This window comes from Alternaria rosae (genome assembly GCF_020736505.1).
Source record: "Alternaria rosae strain MPI-PUGE-AT-0040 chromosome Unknown BKA58scaffold_2, whole genome shotgun sequence".
Classification (NCBI taxonomy): domain Eukaryota; kingdom Fungi; phylum Ascomycota; class Dothideomycetes; order Pleosporales; family Pleosporaceae; genus Alternaria; species Alternaria rosae.
Window position 1 is genome coordinate 3,573,366 of NW_025763571.1, and position 19,904 is coordinate 3,593,269.

Here is a 19,904-nt window from a genome sequence, read left to right on the forward strand (position 1 = left end):
GGACGGCGCTATGGGCTTTCCGGGCCATCGTAATCTCGTCTTATATCTTTGGGTGTAGGGAGCGCAAGACGACGCGGACCCATGGAAATTTATGCGTCGTTTTTGATGAAAAGGTTGGAGCACAAGGCATTCCAATTGTGAATGGAGAAGGCAAGGGGAAAGTGCGATCGCAAGACGCTTTATACACAGAGACGGCGAGATATACACTGTTGTGCCAGCGAGGATTGGGGCACACAGGTTTGACTTGTCTTTACTGGTCACTCTTTCCTTCAACCTTTCTCTTCAAGGAATGAGCTAGGAAAAGACAACGAAAAGCCGAAAATATGGCGGCTGTGTCATTGCACAATTCGTGATGTATCCATCCAAGAAGGGAGCTAACTTTTATCATCATAACCCGCGGTTTTTGACAAGGGCATCCGAAAGCTCAAGCTCTCCTTATTGTACCCACGTAGCCTCTTCCACCATCCACTAATATGATATCCAGACTCAGTATAGTTGTATGTATGTAACGCACAAGTATGGAGTACCCCTTTCCAGCGGAGCGCCTCACCGTAATGGACTGACAGTACCAACAACTCATCCATGGATCAGGTCGATTGCTGTATCGCTGAAGATACGCGCCCGGAGATGGTTTTCGAAGGAACTTGACAAGCTCATGATGTCGATTTCTATTCTGAACACACCTGGTCATCCCTGCTCCCCTGATAAGTGTGCCTTGACGATCTCTTGTAGACGCCGACGACGTGCAGTAGTTGATGGTCAAGATCGAGAACGCATTGCCTCTGTCATCATGAACATGGGATTAGTATATCAAATCTGAGACGTCCAGAAATAACGTCCGAGCAGTGTACCTGCATCTACCACGCGGTCTTCCCTGAGGCACAGGTCTCGGGTTGGGGCCAGAGTTCATAGCGATTGGAGAGATGAGAATCCTGAGGGCCAGCATGCGGCCCAAAATAACACGAGGTGTGTACCTGCATCGACCAGGTCACTGGGTGAGGGTTAGGTGATGATAAGAAACAAAGGGAGGGTTACCGGGTGGTGTGCATGTGAAACTAAGAATAACAGCCGAAGAGTGTACCTGCGTCTGATAGAGGGGTTAGACGCGCCGGGCCGCTAATTTTCCGGCGAACGTCTTTTCTTTGATGAGGACGAAGTGACGCGTTGCTGAGTGATGCGGGTATCTGTGGTGCTTCAATTAGAACCAACAAGCTTCAATGAAGAGCACATGTTCTGTGGAGCCGCTGGCCAGTGGGGCACAGTCGCTTCAGCAGGTGAAGACTGCAATCACATAGACTAATATCCTGGCAGTGGGGTATACGCAAGCAGAACCTGAGCTAGTGAAGCTGGGGAAGAGACACGATGCCGGCGGCTAGGCGGGTGAGATTATGTCAACGGGAAAACGACAAGGGCGGAAAGGAAGTGATAGACGAACAGCAGCTTAGCAACGTGCAACGATCTGGAGCTTTGGATATGTGTGTTGAGGTAAGCTGGGTCCGTCAGTCAATCAGAGGCGGTAGTGGGTGTGTCATGCCAGCCGTGGGCGTGGGTTTGCGGCATGGCCTTCTAAAAATATCGTGTTTCGGACATGGGAGGCAGCCGCGCTAGGAACCGCGTGCTGCGAGCCCTAATCCAACTTCAACGCCTGAGGACATGGAAGCAGATACTGGAGATGATGTGTATGGACGTTATCCGATCGTCTGCAAGCGACGCGTCTGCATACAGATTAACGGACGTGTGAAGATGGAGATTACATGGATACCGCGCCGCATCCGGCGGGGAGCGGGGTGCCCTCGACGGCAGCCTGTATTGAATGATTGCAGTCCAGCTCACCCAGGGACTGCCCTCACAGTCGAGGAGGCTACTGTTTGAGAGAGATGATTGAGCCAGTGCTCCGCCATGTGTCGCTAGCAAAACACGGTCTCGGAAAGGGTGCAAATGGCGCACCGGTAAGTGCAATGCCGCACAAGGAGTACCGGCCGACCGAATGCCTCCGCCCTGCGCCTATCCCACGCTGGCCAACGTCTGCAGCCTGGGTCGACTCTCGTCATTATCTCTGCAAGCGCCGACTGGCGTGCCCGGTGGCCATGGCACGCAAGAATAGCGACGCCCGTCTGTCGCTGCAGAGCCGGTAAGACGGCCTTGCTAATCTGAGAGACGAAGAGGAGCGCGGTAGCGCAATGCCGGTAAAAGGCAGCTGTCTCATTCTGCTACTGTACGGCATCAAGGGTCTGTTCTGCGCGTGTGAGGCCGTTGGACCCTGGCTCTGATATGTCCCTAAAATAACTCAGCTGGGCGTCGCAGGTGGAGTAAACAGCCCAAGTGCAGTTAGCCAACTCTGCGAGATGGACGTACAGATTGCACACCCAATTGCAAGGGCACGGCGGACGTGGCACGATGGCCCAAACCGAGCAAATAACCTGTAACCGGGCATATTAGCGATCGGATGGCCTGGGCTCTGCAGACGCCAGATTTCTAAATATAGGGGCGCCCACCCACCCCATCATCGTTTCCTCTGCACATCACGTTCAGAGCCTCACGCTTTCTGTGAGAGCAGCAACCGACCTTTGTGTCGCGCATCACAGCCATATAGCCCTGGAGTCGCGAAAAAGAATCGAGCATCCACCGCGCCGATTCTCGCCGCCCACTCCCTCCTGGCCGCGCTGAAACGCTGCACGTCTTCGTGAACACGCCTCTGCCGCGCAAGCTAGTGCCATCGTGCTCTGCTCCTCGACACCTCGCCGTCGCTCCATGCGCCTGCCCGTCTAGCATCGCCATCCACCATGGGTCGCAGAAAGATTGAGATCAAGGCCATCAAGGACGACCGGAACCGCTCCGTGTAAGTCAGCTGCCGCACCACCACCACGGCCCTCGCGTGCAGCCACTAACCCGCTGCAGCACCTTCCTCAAGCGCAAAGGCGGCCTCTTCAAGAAGGCGCACGAGCTCTCGGTGCTCTGCTCCGTCGACGTGGCCGTCATCATCTTCGGCCACAACAAGAAGCTCTACGAATTCTCTTCCGGCGACATCAACGAGACGATTGGCCGGTACCAATATGTAGGCATCCCCTCCGACCCTGGATCGAGAGCTGCGCTAAAGCACAATGACACTGACAGGTCACGCAGTATGGCGGAGCACACGAGCACAAGGGTCCAGAGGACTTCATGGGCAAGAAAGATGGCGACGATGACGAGGATGAGGACGACGAGGGCGCCCTGCCCCGAGACTCGCACACCCCACCCGAGCACTCGATGATGCCCCATCACATGCAGCACTCGCAGTTCCAGCACATAAGACACGGGGCGCCGTCCATGTCTCCGCCAATCGGCAACGGCGCCTTCCAGCAGCGAGGGCCCTCTCCACAGCCGCCTCACCACCTGTCGCGACCGAACTCGCGAGTAGGCCACATCCGCAGACCTAGCTCTAACCTTGCGCCGCCCCAGCCATACCCTTCGCAAGCCCCTCCGCCGCCCAACAACTATGCCTACATGCCGAACCCGCCCTTCTACAACCCGCAAGCTGCCCAGCAGATGGCGCCCAAGCCTCAGCCTACACCACCCACCGCCCAGTACCAGTTCACGCACCCCATGCCCACACATCCTCAAGTTCAATACATGCAGCAAGAGCAGCAGCGCCGACAGTCAATGCCACCCACGTTCCAGCAACAGCAACAGGCACAACACCAACATCAGCAGCAGCAGCAGCAACACCAGCATCAACAAGAGCAGCAGGCCCAGGTACAGGCGCAACAACAGGCACAGGTGCAAGCCCAGCAACAGGCTCAGCAACAAGCCCAGCAGCAGCAACAACAACAACAACAACAACAACAACAACAACAACAACAACAACAACAACAACAACAGCAGCAGCAGCAGCATCGATTGTCCCCGCCGCCTCCACCCCCGCAAGTGTCCCAGTCGCAACAAGAGCACCCGCAACAGCCCACAATCACCGTTCCATCCCCGCCACAACAGAACGATTTCCAGAGCCCCCCTCTTCCTCAGCCCAAGCCACTACACGCGTCTGCCAGACACAGCATCTTCACACCAATCGACGACAGCCAGTCCATGCTCGCAGCACACTGGGGCAGCAGCAACAACTCAAACCTGTCTCGCAGCGAAGCCCCCTACATCAAACAGGAGAACCGAGCGCAGTCGATTGACGTGGCCGCCATGTCGCGATTGCAGCCAAACGGTGACCCGAAGCCTCAGGCTCAGCCTCCACAAGCGCCTGTCCAGCAGCCGCCGCAGCGGACACAGTCTACGTCTTCCATGCCCACCATTCCTCCTCCGTCGCGAACAAACAGCCTGCGCATGGGTGAAAGCAAGCCGAGATTGAGGGTGCAGATTCCGAGCGAACAGTCCGACGCTGGAAGTGCCACGGCCGATTCATCTCCCAAAGACTCTGGAACTACGGGCGCAACTCCTGGACGAAGTACCGACGCATCGCACTCTTCCGGAGTAGTCCTACCTCCTCCGTCACCAAGTGCCAACTCGCTGCTCAGTGCCGGTGCAACTGGCCCGCCTAACCCTTTTGCTCGTCCTCCACCGCCATCGAACAGCAACTCGTACGGTAGCCGCGACAACATGGAAACCCCCATCTCAGCACTTCCCAGTCGCTTTGTTGAGAATGGTCTACTTCCCTCGCCTTCCAGCTTTTACCCCGAGTGGGGTTTTGGCCGCGACTCCAACATGCTGCCGAGCCCTTTGACTTTCCAGACTCCAGTAGCCCCGAACGGACCCAGCTTCGCCCGCGATGATTCTGCAGAGCGCAAGCGCAAGACGTCTGATCAGGGCTCAGATGACGGCAACCAGAAGCGAGTCAAGACCTGAGCAGCGTAACAGAGCTCGAAAGGCTCTTTTGCAGCAATCTTCTTTCTCGTGTGGCCTTGGCCATACTGTATTTGTACCCCTTATTTTTATCTTTCTGTCACGGTCTTTACTTCCTGGAGGCCAGCCAGCGATGCTCGATGCATACTACATACTGTATGTGTTGTTTTTTTTGAAGGATTTGTAGAACTTGGGTGCAGGGGCGTTGGATACCCACGATGATTATCGTTGTTGTCATCTAGTATTTTGTCTCGTTTCACAATTTGACGGTTGCACTTGGGCTCTCTTGGGCTACCGGTTATGGCATGACGAACGATCAGAGTTGCGATTTGCACTTCTTTGTAAAAAATAATACCAATGAACAACTTGGATGAGTCCACCCAAACATACAAGGATACCCCATTACGCAAGCTCTACGTGACTCGGAACTGCAGTGAACGAATGACCTGCAAACCCCACAGCAACTGGCCGAACCTTCGGAAATCGGAACATTGGGTAAGAACACGACGGTCAAGTCTTTGCGCTATGCCACCCCTGATTTGGCCGTATTCGCATCGCGGTAGACATTCCCTTGTTGTTGACCGGCACGGGGGCTAGTGCGTCATAGGGCCAAGGCGACTGCCCCGCTGCGCATATGCCTACCCAAGGGGTCGCCGTTGGTGTCAGCCGCAACCGGGCTGTGAAGGGCGAAGTTGGGCTTTGATCGTTGGAGCCGCATCTTACTCGGCTGATCGTAGAGCCTTTGTACGATAACCTACTAGCATCTTCCTGTGTTTGGGAGTCACTTGTCTGCGTGACGATTGTCTGCCCGCGCCGAGAAGCTGAAGCTTGGTGTCACCTTCATATATCAGCCCTCGACCTTGCGACATCTTGCTTTCCACCCTGCAAACACAAGACGACTCGCCCCCATTATGGCCTACAACAAAGGCTTCAACCCGGACAGGCTGCCTATGCATGCCGAGCCTGAGCAGGTACGTCTTTGCAACCCCTCGACGCGCCTGCAGGACTGACGTAGACCAGGCTGCTGCGATGATGTCGCAAAACGCATCGGCGGCCTCACGCCCACCGCGCACCAGCTCCGCGCGTCCCGACTACAACAAACCTCCCCCGCCCGTTCCTAGCGGCCAGAGATACGACACTCGTCCCGATGAGCGCTATGGTGGTGGACGCGGCGCAGGAGGTGGTGGATATGACAGCAGACCCCCACCAGGCGCATACAGCGACCCGCGGTACGACGGCCGGTACGACGCGAGGCCAGACAATAGAATGGGGGTTGGATCGCCTCCACCAGTCAACTACGGTCATGGCCCTCCGCCACAGGGATATCATGGAAGACCGCAGTTGGCGCAGCAGTCGAGACCGCCGCCTACTCCTGCACCACCGCCAAGAGATGCGAATGACCGCGAAGCGCTGTGGAGACTATTCGGCGCGGTCGACAAAGACAGTATGTTGTAGCAAGACTTCCTATATGCAGAATGCTAACGCATGCGACAGAGAGTGGTGAGCTCACAGAAGCTGAGCTTCGAACAGCGCTGGTCAACGGCGACTGGACACCTTTCGATCCTCACACCGTCCGTATGATGATCCGAATGTTCGACACCAATAGATCTGGTTCCGTCAACTTTGACGAATTCTGGTACTTGGCCTCGTCCCTCTCCTGACAGGTTCAAGCTAACACATTGTTTGTAGTGGGCTCTGGGGTTTCCTCTCAGCCTGGCGCAGCCTGTTCGACCGTTTCGACCAAGACCATTCCGGCAGCATATCCTACGCTGAGTTCAACGAAGCCCTCATCGCCTTCGGATACCGTCTCTCGCAAGCATTCGTCACTCTTCTGTACCGCACGTACGACCGCGACGGACGCAACGCACTGAGCTTCGATCTGTTCGTCCAAGCGTGCATTAGTCTGAAGAGGATGACGGATGTGTTCAAGAAGTACGACGAGGATCGCGACGGCTATATCACGCTGAGCTTGTAAGTGGCATACTTAAGAGTGTGAAAGAATGCTTTTTGAACGTGTGCTAACTATGTTTGTAGCGAGGAGTTTCTCACAGGTGCGCAAGCTTTATTCCTCTTCAACTCGATTTCGGCCTCCACTGATACCGGACTCTACTAGAAATCATCCGCCAGCGATGAACAGCAGGAACACATGTATACCATTTGCGCAACACTTGGATGCGTTGCCACTCTGGATACTCTCGGGCATTTGGTCGCCTACGCAAAAGGGAACAAAATCTTACCATGGCCCATTCCGTAGTGCCACGTCACGTCGAAGGAAGGCGGAACATCTGAACTGGTATCCAAACGAGCGAGGAACATGTGTGGTTATGGTCGGAGACCAGGCATACTTGATGAAGGTAATGAATCTAGATACCCGTTTGATACAAACGAAAACATTGATACTACGTTTGCTTCTCTCGAACTATGTGCAGACTACAAGCACCTAAACCTTTCTCTCCACCCCCATCTCTTCCTTCCGGCACCGCCTCGACGACGATAATAATAATAGTCATCGCCGTCATCGCCTCCAGCATCGTACCTCACTACAGTCAATCCTGACGCAGCGTGCGTATATGAGTGTTCCCGCACGCGATGCCCTCCCTCGCGGCCTTCATGGTAGCCGTTGTAGTCGAACACAGGGCCGTAGTGAAGGTGTCTTGAAATGTACAGTCAGTGCAGTGCTAGTAGGAAGGAATCCATTTACCAAGATGGCGTGAAATATGGGGAGAGAATAGACAAACTTACGGAGCATGGTCATATCCAAAGCCTCGGGGTCGAGATTGGTACCGTGGCATGGTGGGATCTTTTGGCAGGATTTTCTAGTTGTTGAAGCTTTTGAGGGACCGCAGCGGGGCTTGATGTTGAGCAATTCGTAAGTGCGTAGTTGGATGCGCGAAGAATCTGATAACAAAGAGTATTGAGAGGTTCATGTTCGATTGTATGATTATTTGTTACAACAAAGAAGGACCTGACTATTGGAATGACAATGCATACTTGAGCTGGCATGTCTCGGTGTCGAGTACACGTTGGAGTAATTGTGTTGTGTGAAGCGCGGGCATCTATGAAGGGCGATGACGAAGTATTCTGGGCAGCTGATGACGAGCGGTATTATGAACTTGCACTTCACTGTAGTCTATACTGTCTCTTATCATAGCCCGCCTACAGCGGGTATAACCCCATTTGCTTACACTAATGCAGAAGAAAAGCATTACATTAACATGGGAAAAAAATCCTCGAGCCTACATTAACTTCAGATTACCTACTTTGCATGTTTTTGTCTTAATGTAGTCTGTAGACCTGTTTAGTTTTTTTCTTGTATGAGACAGCATTCATATTTGTTCATTAAAAACTAATGTAATGTCTATCTCTTTCTTAGGAGACGCACTCTAACACGAGACACTAATGACCTTAGTCACCGCAAATAAGAGCTGGTAATCCAGTGCGCCCTTCAATTCTCGAGCGAGAACGGTCAACACTACCATATCCGCGAACTGAGCCTGCCGAATACGCAACACCCACTCTCCGCCGCTCGCTAGCATCCAACTCATACAGGAATGTACTTCTCTGGGATGAACCCATTTGATTTCCACCCGTAGTACCCAAGAAGAGTCCACTCCGTTATTGCTGCCGGCACAAACCCCTTCGTTGGACTTGTTAATGACACCACTGTCCTGGAATATCCCGCCTCGCCACAAGAGGCGGATGGCTTACATCCCATTGATGCTCAGAGGTTCCGGCGCTGTACAAGATAAGTAGCTGTTGAAGGCCTTCAGGTCGAAGAAAAGATTCTTAAAGACTGGGGGAGCATCTTCGGATAATTCAAATTAGAGGAAAGCATGAAGATGGCCTCCTACTAGGGTATGTACCGAACGGATTTGTCGAGTGCTATCTCAAAACCAACCTTAACACCTCATCGACGCAGAGACTAACCTAGGGACGACAAGCCGCCGAAGGTCTCGCCTACGTCCACACAAAATATGTCATTCAAGGCGACGTGAGTGTTGGCAACCTCCTCCTTGACCGACAGTCATCGGTCAAATTATATGATTTTCAAGGTAAACTCTTGCACTCTGATGGCACCGTCGCCTTAGATGGTGGGTCAAGCGAGAGAAGCATGTCATCAATGCCACGTTCGGATCGCAACTACCGTAACTATAGAACCAACATATTTGCATTCGGGACAGCACTCTGCGTTATAATAAGTGGCCAACTACCCTTTCCTGACCTTGATACTTTAGATGAGGACGAGATCCATAGAAAATTCGAGAACCACAACTTTCCACCTTTAGAGGAACTTCCGGCTGAAGACGTTATCCGGAAATGTTGGATCGGAGAATATGGAAATGCAACTGAAATCGTAGGAGACTTGCAGATGCTGGAAGAGCGTACTAGATAGGGGAACTTCTTAAGGACATCATGCGACACTGTCCTTGTGGATCTATCTAAATAAGTTTGGTATTTGTGCTTACAAATGTATATCTTCCTTGAACAGTAAGCTTACTTTGTCAACACTTCGGACAAACTCCACCATAAACTTTGCTCTTGCCAGAAGGGTTGTTGCCCTTGATTCCTCTGCAAACTAGAGTACCTGCGTCCTCACACGTGACAACCATGCCACTGTTTGCGCCTGTAGATAGGTAGTAGCCTTGCAATAAGCCGACGGCGCCGCAACCAATGATGAGAACTTGTGGTTTCGACGAGATAATGATGAGAGGGTATTGTAGTTGTGATGGTATATAAAGAAGGCTCGTAGTCCTCAATAGATTTCAAGACGTGCATCGTCCAGCCGTGAACCATCCAGAGCGTTTGAAATTACTAATAGCATCCCAAGGTAACAAATATTATACCGTGATTACCGTTCCCAGACCGAGAATATCGAGCCAGTCACATTTTGGACATTGGATTACAAATATTTTGGCCTATCTGCATCAGCTATCTCTGGTACTTCTGCACTTTCCGCAACCTTAGCATGCAATTCATGTATGAACTCAGCCTGACGTAACCCCCTTTGCCAACTCTGACCTCATATGCGTCTAAATAGCTTCTACTCTATTCAGAAACGCTTCGTGATTAGAATGAAAAAGGGAAGCCCGCTAGTCACACACCCGGATTACTGATCACAAAGGCCCAACGAGACAAGGATTTGAGCGCAGAAGGGTGTGCTTGCATTTGATTTATGCAATTCCTTGAGTCTAGACTCCAAGGCAGTAAAGCACACAGTATATGAATTGGCGATTTTGCTGCGTCGCACAGAAATTGCTTGTCCAGCGCGGTTGTGCTGCTCTCTAGATCTGATGAGGAGCAGATTTGGAAATTGTGTCATCGTGCTGCTCGGCCAGAAAAGTTTCTCTGGACGAAAGAAAGGCCCAAGAGCAATCTCCGACTTCGTTTGTAATCGAAGCGCACTAGTCTTGGCCATGCGCAATTGAGTCAAGTAAGCGATGCCGCGTTTCTTAGGTAAACAGCGGAATTAGTTCCTAGACCTTTTGTGTCCTCATAGATAGTTCACCCCCCCCCGCAAAGAGATGAACCACATAGCCAAGTCTCCGCCGCCAATCACCATAACTCCCCCTCTACAAGTCCACGCCTTTTGAACACAGGCTCCGGTTCACTTCATAAAGTGTATCTCACTATGGCCTTCCCTAACAGCTTGTTAAGCCAATCAACATGGCGTCAAGTAGGCTTATGCCTCACGACTACGGTCTTTGCCCTCGGAGCCCTGGCTCTTGTTTCACCAACGGCCGCTGGAAATTCACTCGGAGTCGTTCCTACTACCCCCGAAGGCCATGAGATCAATGAGAAATCAATGATTTTCCTCGGTATCCGCGACATAGCCGTTGCCTCGACATTATTCTGGTTCTACTCCGAAGAGAAAACTAAAGAGATGGGTGTCTTACTCTCTTCTTGGGTTCTGGTCTGTGTTACAGACACGTGGGTAGCAACGAAGGGTCCAGGCGGGTGGGACAAGGGTATTGGCACACTTTGTGCAGGTGCTGCTGTCACTGCTTTTATTGGATTAGGACTGTTTCAAACGCAATAGTGTGTTGTTGCCGACAAAGCATTCGCGCGATGCTCGCGTAGTGACATGTCGCAAGACTACACGAGACTTTTTGCTATCCTTTGCTTCTAAATCTTATTCAGAAGCATTGCTTTAGTCTACATTCCCAATTTCTGGTTTGCAGGTCTGGGAATCATCTCCAATCTTATCGTCATGCCCGCAGTGCCTCTCTACGCGTACTATCTTTAAAGGCGCCAGCGACTGAGTTAGCTATGGTGGACCCAAGTTGAGATGGGAACGATTTTGTACTTTGATCGAGCAGAAATTGTGTCAGGCACTATCACGAACATGAACTCGGCTACCTTGTCCGTGTCCGTACGCGTGATGCACGCCGAACAGCAAATACTCTAAACTCACCACTACATAATTCCACCGCATTAAGCCCGATCGAAACAGAAACGCTAGATTCCAAAGAGAATTTCCTGTACTCTGATGTAGCTTAAGAATTTAGTGTGAACCGATCTACGCTATTGCGGAGGCTTTAAGCAATCCGACTCTAGTAAAGAGACGATACCGCCGTCTTACTTCGAACCTAGTATAGTGGACTTGCTTTAGGATAGCTTTAGAAGATGTGTGACATAAGTCCGGTAGGATTATAGGCGTTGTTGTAAAGTTTTAGCCAAAGTATTGTTATTTGTCTCGAGTCTGGGTGCGTCTTTCGACGAAGGGATGGACATTATACAATCTTTATCGCTGGATCTGTCTAACAACACATTCTGGTATCTAGGGGGTATATAAAAAAACGTTAAGGAAAGGCGTGAACTCATTCATGAGGTCGTGTAGAAAAACAAAAACCGCTATACTGCAAACATTTCTCCATGTCGACTTGACCAATTTGGGAGTCTAGAGGTTGTATGATCCGCTCTGTTCTCAACCTTTAAACTTTGTAGGGCTTGCGAGCACGGCGAGAACCATGGTCTTTGCCTCCGATGCAGAAGCTGGCGATCCATCCAAGCAGCGCGATGAGCATAAGTGCAGTGGCAGCCCATGTCAGGGCAAGGAATTTGCCGCCCCAGTTCGCGTTCAAGCCGATGTCGTTACCGTGCTTATTGATGACATCAACGCCCTTAACCATTACCGCAGTGACAAGGGCGCTCGCGAGGCCAATAGCCAGGAAGGCGAGTGTAGCAAGAAGGAAGTTGATGCAGGGAGTGAGTCTTCCGTTTCCGATGAAGATTCCAAGAACGCTGGTGAGGAGCGTGATGAAGATGAGGCAGATGGCAATGACGTAGAGTACAAACATGGCTGCCATGAGCGCATTGAGTGCATCGATGCCGTTCTGGATGTCCTCTGGCCACTTCAAGTCCTCCAGGGTGATGTCCACGCCTGTCTTGTTGATCGCTTCTTGGATGATGGCAGTCGGGTCAAACTTGTAGGTAGCCCTGCTCTTTGCGCACTCGGTGACGTTCTTGCTAATGTCATCCTGACTCAGCGTGGCGTTGGCCACCTCTCCAGGCTCATACTGTCCTTGGCAGTAGTTGAGCATGTGTGCCGAGTACCAGTCCTCAATGCCAACGCGCTCGCGGAACTCGTCGATCTGCTCATTGATTTCGTCGGTGACGCTATCGGTAATGGAGTCGGGAATGAGGTTTATGATGGACGAAAGTGTAGAATCGGAGTCTTCAGATGGAGCCTGGATGAGCGTTTGCCCAACAGCCGACGTGTTGAGTGTGAGGAGAGAGTAGTCTTCCATGAAGCCTTTCTTGTGGCCGGCGAATAGGCAGAGAAACGAGAGGATGAGGGCCGCCGTACAACATAGCACCGGTAGTACTGCGATGAAGCGCATCGTGATGGTGTTGGTTTTACGGTTGTGGTGTAGGTGTAAAGGTGCAGGTGGGCGCGGTCCCTCTATGTGCTACCCGTGAATGGTGATTTATTCAAAGAGCGCTGCAAGGCTGAAACGCGGACAAAAGACAAAAGCGATGGATGGTTAGTGTGGGTCAAGGGCGATAGAGAAAGAGTCAACCACTTATACGTGACGCGCAAATACAAGCTTGCGATGCGACGACCGTGCGAAAGACCCTCACGTCACTCACTAGTGCCCAGCCATGGCAACAAGCGAATAGCAAACCCTACCAACAGGGCCTCAGCCTCGAGATCAACGGCATTGAATACGAATCAGGGCCTTTTCAACACACTGACCACGATGTTGACGTGTTGCTGGGCGTGTGGTGTTTAGACCCTGGGAATATGACGTAGCGCAGCGCTAAGCGAAGCACATACGCAGGGGTAAAGCAGGAACGTCAGGAACTTGACGTGCCTAGATTTTTGGTTGGGTGATGATGGCAGATTTCAAAAAAGAAAGAGTGCCGAAGCGTTTCGTCAATCTCTGCATCGGTGTAGGCAGGAGTGCGGCGCTTGCAGATGTGCCAGCCACGCGGGAGTGGGGTGCACAGCCGCAACGTGCGTGTGCGGGTACGAATCGATGCAGACTACGGTGACACAAATAGAAGCTAGATTCAACAAGATCGCCTACAAGTGAGCATTGTAGATCAAGAACTGGCTTGTCTAGTCTTTTTGTATTCGGGACTATCGCTATGGTCCCGTCGTCTATTCGTGAGGCATCGTCTATCATGATGACCATAAATGCATTACTTTCGTAGAGCAGCCTGTGCTCTCGGACTTTTAGAGTGGAATACTTATAAGCAGTTGTGGTTGTGATGGAGTGTTGCGCATTGCGCTTTGGTGTTGAGTCACAGCTGAGGGGGGGGGGGGCTCGGTGCTATCCGGCCTCACGACGGCGTCTTCTTAGAGTTCTTGGTGGGTTGGGTTGTTGACGACGAGCCAGCGCTGATACCGTCGGTAAAGGGTGAGTATGGCGCTGTCACTGAGTGCGGGGGTGCTCGCTGGCCAGACTTTGTGCGTGGAGGCTCAGCGGAGCCCGGCCACTTCTTCTGCTCCTCGTGCATCTTGTCTAGTGGCTCTCCGACTATGTGATACTTGTCCCAATTGACGGGTGGACATCGCACAATGTTCTGCGGCTGCGGTATTGCGGGGAACTTGGGTGGGTCTGGCTTCGCGTCCATGTGCGTGGAATCTTTGCGCGTGTCTGCGCTGTTGGCATCTTGCTCATTGCTGCTTGCTGGGTCGGACAGACCTGCGAGTGTTGGCGTGAGGATGTCCTGATACGACTGTGAGGCCTGCGCGCGTTGTTCTTGCAGTGACCGCACAAACGCCTGCGGGTCGGACACAGCGGCTGCCTTGAGGTCCTGGAGCGCCCTCAGGTCGCGCTTGCTCTTTTCGCGCTGCAGCTGCAGCAGCGAAATGGCGGATCGCAGGGCGATGGCATCTGGGTTCTCGCTCTCAGATATGGCGACGGACGGCGGCTGCGGTCTGAAGGTGGCCGTGGGCGGAGGGGCAGGGCGGGGTCGGGCTTCGGTGCGCTCCACAGGAGCTAACTGGGCAGCGGACGCCGTGGGCGTGAGAGGTGACACAGGCGGACGGTCAGGAGTGGGAGACTTGGAGCGGGCGCCAGAGTGCTCCGAGGCGGTCGAGGCATCGCTGGAGGACACCGGGCGCGTGTTCGTGTCGACCAGGAGCGCGGGCATGGCGGCGTGGAGTGAGACGTCTCCAGGCGCAAAGCCGGAGAGTCCTGGCAGGATGGCGATCGGCGACCACGCTGCGGTGAAAGCGAGGTCAGGCCACGCAGAGGCCTAGGAGCGCTGCTGGTAAATCTCCGGCGGTGGTTCGCCGCGAGGTGGCGGCGTCTTAGGCGCTGTCTAGACTTGTGCCGGGGCCGTCCATGCCAGATGCGATTTGCGAGGGGGCTGTCTGTCGTGCAAGATTGTGCGCCGGAACGCCCACGCAGTCTGCTGTCGTCGACACGTCGCGAGATGAAGTGGGAGGGTTGTGCGGAGCCGGCCTGCGGGCGATAATTTCTTTGGCTGCGATTCGGCTGTACGGGAGTCGATCTCGTCTATCTTGTAACAAAGCCGGGCATCCAACATCAACCAGCCACACGTTGCACAGTCCGCCGACAACACTCGATGACCCTGGCGGAAGAGATATTGATGAGCCGCGTCTCTCGTATTCAATTTCGAGTGTCACACGATGGTCTGTGGTATTAGAAATGTATCTGGGTACATACGTCTTCTACCACTATCCAGCCGCGACCGGAAAGGAGTGTCCGAACATGGTAATCCGCGCTCCAAGAATGTACACCACTGCGATGCCAGTTGTACACTGACCTCGGTTGCACTTGCTTGTGGCCGTGCGTGGCATTCTCAGACAGCGATTGCGTGACGCGCCGCTATTCCCGGCCTCTGAATCTTGTCGTGTCCATCCGACCTACATACGGCCTGGTCGAACAGAATGGCAAGTTCCTTGAGGGATATAGGAGACAAAGTAAGGGCTAAAGACGGCATCGGCACGAGGCAGCGTCAGTGCACTGCTCTGAAGCAGCGGCCAACTCACAACCGACATAACGTCTTTCAAGATCTGCCCTCTGATTGCCAATTTGCATGTCGCAAAACGCGTCTGTCTAGTCCGGCGGCATCTTCGCAGATGAGAGTCTTACGCAGCCGAACGCCTGCAAGGGTCAGCGCCAGAGCGAGAAGCCACCAAGGTAATCCACCAAAACGCCATGCGCAGCCCGCCAATGGCAGTAATCTGATAGGCGGTGCCGCGTGGATAGCCATCAGAATCACGTCTCTTGAAGCGTAGCGTACCCGTCCCAGGCTGCGTCCTCCACGGTGAGTCGCTCTTGCTTTTTCCTAGCCTTGTGAGCCCTCAATTGCGCCTTCTACTTGCAGACTCTCCAGCTCGATACAGACACGCCCATTTCCCTCATCTGCCGTCCCGTCCTCGGCCCTCACCTCTCTACCCCCATATCATCCTTCCAAATGCCACTCAAATTCCTCACTTCTCGACCCTCGACTACTGTCCGCTACCTGCACCTGCATGACATGCGCTACGCCTTAGCGACGGCCTGCCAATCAAACGACGATCAAACTGGCACTGACTGGCCGCTAAACCCTAAGGGCCCACCCGACCGAAATCACTTTCGTTAGCCATGGCTCCGAATGCAGACTTAACAGCACAGTCCCCGCTGGCGCGCATGCCCAAGCTGAAGTACAGAAATCCGCTTCCGTCCGACAGCCTTTCCATCGCCGACTCTGCTTCCCAGGACACTGGGCCCGACTCTGCTTATAGTCAAGAGCCGCCCGCGACCCCGGATTCAAACGCTCCTTCGAACATCTCCCGTCCTTCCTTCGACACTACCTCCCTGACGTCATCCAGTCTGGCTTCCATATCCTCCAGCAACTCTTCGTCAAATGGCTCAAAGTCATCGAAGAAGAAGAAAAAGGGCTCCGTGCTTGGCTTCCTCTCTTTAAAGGAACCGTCTCAAGTCGCTTTGGAGCAGTTTAAAGAACAGCAGCGCAAGCAGAACCTCAACTCCGGAACCTCTACGCCGCAGTCAAGAGCCAGCAGCAACTATGTCGGCCAAAAACTTCCAAACTCTGTCCCCAAGGTCAATTCGAAATGGGACGGTGTTCCTGAATCTGTCAAACACCGGTACTCAACAGCAAGCGCATACAGCAAGGACAACAGAATCAGCGTATCGTCCAAGGGCTCCTTTGGCTCGCCTCTCAAAAACGCCCCCTGGAACGAATCGAGGTTCTCTGTAATGACAGACGGCACCCGCAACCCGCCCAACTCAATTGCATCTGCCTCCATATCAAACCTTACTATCCGAGATGGACCTTCTGGGCCGGGATCCTCACCATCAACTACCACGCTCCCGGAGATGTCCTACTATTTTCCAGATGATCCCGCTGCGTCTGGCGCGTTACCCCCCAGGTCCGAGAGCGCCGGCGCGTCCTATGATCCTACGACGCAGTCGCCAATTCGGCTATCAGACTCAACTTCGAGCGATCGTCCAAGCATAGACGGATCAGTAGACTCGCGACCACATTCCCCAGCCTCTTCGACGACGTCCGCAGATACGATCGTTATGGACACCGCAGACACTATATTCCGAAAGCTCAACGATCGGCCTAATTCAGGAGCATGGGGAACGGATGCCCACGCTGTTCAGGCGCCTACTGAGAACAAGTCTGTCGATGTGCCCGACTCACATGACTTCCTCTTCCAACCCCAACCCGTTGTAGAGCGCCGACAGAGCGAACCGCTCGCCATCTATGAGTCGCCCTTGGCTGCATCGTCTATCCCACATTATGCCCCTCAGCGACCGGTGCAGAACTTCAGTCGGCCAATGGCAACGAAGGGCCCACCGCCGGTTCAGCGGTCTACACACACGCCGCATTATAGGAGGACACCATCGGCCCCAGTGCTGCCAACTTTGTACGAGGCGTCGCTAGCGAGCACTGATGATCTTCGAGAGGATCGCGATGATGACGACGACGATGATTCGTATTCTATTGCTCCTTCTACCATTGCGCCATCTGAGCTCTCCAAGCATTGGTATGAGTCTCCGCGTGAGCGTCTAGGTCTCGGTAGGCGACTTCAGATCAACGACGTTTCACCTTGGGATGAGCAGAGAGGGGCAACAGGTAAGCCCAAGAAAAGTCGGTTGTCAATGTTTGGGAAGGCGGTGTCGAGAGGATAGACTTTGCAGGCAAAGCTCGCGCATTGACTGACTCCCAATGGGTAGCTTCGTGCGAACCTGAGCGATCATCGACCGGTGCTACAAAAACACTCGGCTCTTGATACGCCAACTTGTGTGTGAACTTTTGCGATTAGCGATATCCAGCATACCCCCGCTTCGGCGATATTCTTGTACGGCGGCATTTCTGAACGCCAGTTTCTCCAACATAGATACCCATTTCACGAATCTTACCAATCTGCTCTTTAATGGCTACATCAACACGCATCGTTCTCTTAGGTAACGTAATATTCAATTCCTCCTCATATACGAGCGAGCTTCGTTACGATTCCGATCTCGTGGAGTTGTGGGGGAACATGGCGCGAATCGCGCGTGGATAAGGTTTGACGCAAGGCAACTATCTATCACGTATTGCGTCCATCGCACGTATCTCATGCAAGCCCCATTCTCACTAGTCCGCCTTTTCGAACCCTATATTGCTTCTGCCGTGGTTCTCCAGCCCCAGTCTAGCGTGACTGTTTGCCGATCGACAAGCCCGTCGAAACCTTAATGCCATAATCCACTCCCTTGCAGTATCGGAGCGAGCACGCCCTGTTACCATTCTCTTTGACAGGCTCAATGTGATTCGCCTAGCGGACACTTGTTCCAATCCAGCTTACACGTCATTTAGGTCGATCAACTCGATCTGCTCGCCGAACAAGTCAACCCAAGACCAGAAGTGGCATGATAACACAAACCATCGAACCACCATAACGATAGTTTGACGCTGGCTGTCGCAAAGTGCGCTTGTATCAGAAGTCAACTTCTTTGGCGGACACGCTCGAGGATCTAGCATCGGCAGCTCCGTGCAAAGGCCCTTCTTTGGTCGGCCTATGAAAGTCGCGATGCAGCTAAATCGATTGCCGACATACTCCCGCTAACGTAGCTTTCTCCAGATCATCACATGGCGCAGCATGGTACTCCCTTGTGCCGCTAGCTTGATCGACAGGGCACACACGTCCACACCCCGTATTCCTAGGATACCCACGATCAAACGCCATACGTGTTTCCGGAAGAGTGAGCGACTGCCCATGCTTGGATCAGGCCAATCTTCAGAGTGAATAGTAATGCGTTGTTATGAACCTTGAACTTGTTTCCAGGGCCGGAACATACGCGAGCTGCAGCATTTGGGAGCGGAAAGCTGCGGCGCTGAGCATGGCACATGGAAGAGCCCTGTCCTCGATACGGTCAGGTATTGTGCTCTTTTTGGATTCTGAAAGAAAGGAATTTGGAGGAAGAATCTTTACGAGACTGCGACTCGCTGTTTATAGATGCGATGGACATATATCTCCACGAAGTATAACTAGAAGAGAAAAAAAGCTAAGGAGGCTACATTTCCTTAACATTCTACAAACTTGAATTGTCAAGGCATTGTAGACTTCGGGGCACCTGTCTATTTCTTCCCTCGAATGGGATGCAGAGCAGAACGCCGCATGAAATTGGCGCAGATCAATTTTGATACGACGCCACACATAGTGCTCCACATCAAATGATCCGTTCATTTTTTGCGTTTCTCCCACTTGCTCTCACTTGCTCTCACAGCCGCCGAATTGTTTCGGTGTCGGTGAGACTGCAGAAAAATGTAGACCAGAATTAATGGTGAGCTCTCAGAGAAGTGATGATAGGGTGTTCTATTTTTGGAGCTCGCTGCTGACCCACAGGTAACATCAATATATCGCATCGCGTCTTTGGTGATTTCTGGTTCATGTGCTCGTTGAAGGGAGGAAGAGATATGGAAGGTATATTCATACACATGGGAGATAGCATGCGCAAGGTGATGTCGGTGATGCCGGTGATGTCTGCGATATGTACATTACCGTCAACAATCCGAACATGTTATATTGATGCGCAATTTTGACGGTGGCAGATTTCCATCGATCTGTGGAGATTGTGATTTGTTCTGGATAATCCTGTTGTTTGAATGCAGGTACCCAAGGTCGCCAGGCAGCACATAGAACTCTTGTAGACACTTTTTGAAGAACGAAGAACGAAGAAACAGCCATGGGGCATAGTCCTTGGGACTTTGGAATTGTAGGGAATGGTGATGTTGATAAAGAGTACGAGAAAGCAATACTATTTGGACTTTTATATGCCCTGTCTACAGCACAAACACACGCTAACCTAGGAAAACACTGAATAGATCTGCAGCCTACATCAACGTGGAAACATGCAAAGTAGGTAACCTAACGTCGATGTAGGCTCTAGACCTGTTGAAGTTTTTTCTTGTAGGAGTTAAACACGCACGCGGTGGGTAGCTGTGGGTCTCTAGCTTAATCTCATGCGACGCAGTGTTTGATGGTTCCTACAGAGTTTGAGTTTCGCGCACCGCGACCTCTTCATCCAAAACTTCACCCGAACGGTGTCCAAAAGAGCCAAAAGTTATATTCATGAATCTGGCTGCGGGGTGTTAAAGAAATG

At 52.6% G+C, this 19,904-nt stretch overlaps 7 protein-coding genes across 7 annotated transcripts; 5 read left to right on the top strand and 2 right to left on the bottom strand.

Annotated features, from left to right (window-relative positions):
* Nucleotides 1-3,925: 3,925 nt before the first annotated feature.
* On the top strand, nt 3,926-5,219 carry BKA58DRAFT_377979 (uncharacterized protein). Its single transcript, XM_046169661.1, has one exon. It carries the CDS (start codon nt 4,066-4,068, stop codon nt 4,828-4,830), a length of 765 nt encoding a protein of 254 aa, XP_046029614.1. The 5' UTR covers nt 3,926-4,065; the 3' UTR covers nt 4,831-5,219.
* Nucleotides 5,220-5,738: 519 nt separating this feature from the next.
* Nucleotides 5,739-6,940, top strand: BKA58DRAFT_436481 (peflin; the record flags this gene model as incomplete). The annotated part of the gene is made up of 5 exons (XM_046173413.1): nt 5,739-5,798; nt 5,848-6,271; nt 6,322-6,463; nt 6,517-6,798; nt 6,862-6,940. The coding sequence occupies 5 exons, from the start codon at nt 5,739-5,741 to the stop codon at nt 6,938-6,940; spliced, it is 987 nt and encodes a 328-aa protein (XP_046029615.1).
* Nucleotides 6,941-8,761: 1,821 nt separating this feature from the next.
* On the top strand, nt 8,762-9,548 carry BKA58DRAFT_453025 (uncharacterized protein; the record flags this gene model as incomplete). Its single annotated transcript, XM_046174444.1, has 1 exon — nt 8,762-9,548. A coding segment is annotated over one exon (459 nt), but the record flags the coding sequence as incomplete, so codon positions are not given.
* A 680-nt stretch (nt 9,549-10,228) lies between these two features.
* On the top strand, nt 10,229-11,338 carry BKA58DRAFT_103086 (uncharacterized protein). The gene has a single exon (XM_046163771.1). The coding sequence runs from the start codon at nt 10,457-10,459 to the stop codon at nt 10,862-10,864; it is 408 nt and encodes a 135-aa protein (XP_046029617.1). The 5' UTR covers nt 10,229-10,456; the 3' UTR covers nt 10,865-11,338.
* On the bottom strand, nt 11,313-12,915 carry BKA58DRAFT_103071 (actin cortical patch SUR7/pH-response regulator pali). Its single transcript, XM_046163770.1, has one exon. The coding sequence runs from the start codon at nt 12,666-12,668 to the stop codon at nt 11,760-11,762; it is 909 nt and encodes a 302-aa protein (XP_046029618.1). The 5' UTR covers nt 12,669-12,915; the 3' UTR covers nt 11,313-11,759.
* A 226-nt stretch (nt 12,916-13,141) lies between these two features.
* Nucleotides 13,142-14,527, bottom strand: BKA58DRAFT_103096 (uncharacterized protein). The gene has a single exon (XM_046163772.1). The coding sequence runs from the start codon at nt 14,428-14,430 to the stop codon at nt 13,615-13,617; it is 816 nt and encodes a 271-aa protein (XP_046029619.1). The 5' UTR covers nt 14,431-14,527; the 3' UTR covers nt 13,142-13,614.
* Nucleotides 14,528-15,893: 1,366 nt separating this feature from the next.
* BKA58DRAFT_453031 (uncharacterized protein) lies at nt 15,894-17,891 on the top strand (the record flags this gene model as incomplete). The annotated part of the gene is made up of 2 exons (XM_046174445.1): nt 15,894-17,394; nt 17,496-17,891. The coding sequence occupies 2 exons, from the start codon at nt 15,894-15,896 to the stop codon at nt 17,549-17,551; spliced, it is 1,557 nt and encodes a 518-aa protein (XP_046029620.1). The 3' UTR covers nt 17,552-17,891.
* Between the last annotated feature and the right edge of the window lie 2,013 nt (nt 17,892-19,904).

Coding starts and splice junctions, on each gene's coding strand:
- BKA58DRAFT_377979 (XM_046169661.1), top strand. CDS start 4,066: ATGCTCGCAGCACACTGGGGCAGCAGCAACAACTCAAACCTGTCTCGC.
- BKA58DRAFT_103086 (XM_046163771.1), top strand. CDS start 10,457: ATGGCCTTCCCTAACAGCTTGTTAAGCCAATCAACATGGCGTCAAGTA.
- BKA58DRAFT_103071 (XM_046163770.1), bottom strand. CDS start 12,668: ATGCGCTTCATCGCAGTACTACCGGTGCTATGTTGTACGGCGGCCCTC.
- BKA58DRAFT_103096 (XM_046163772.1), bottom strand. CDS start 14,430: ATGCCCGCGCTCCTGGTCGACACGAACACGCGCCCGGTGTCCTCCAGC.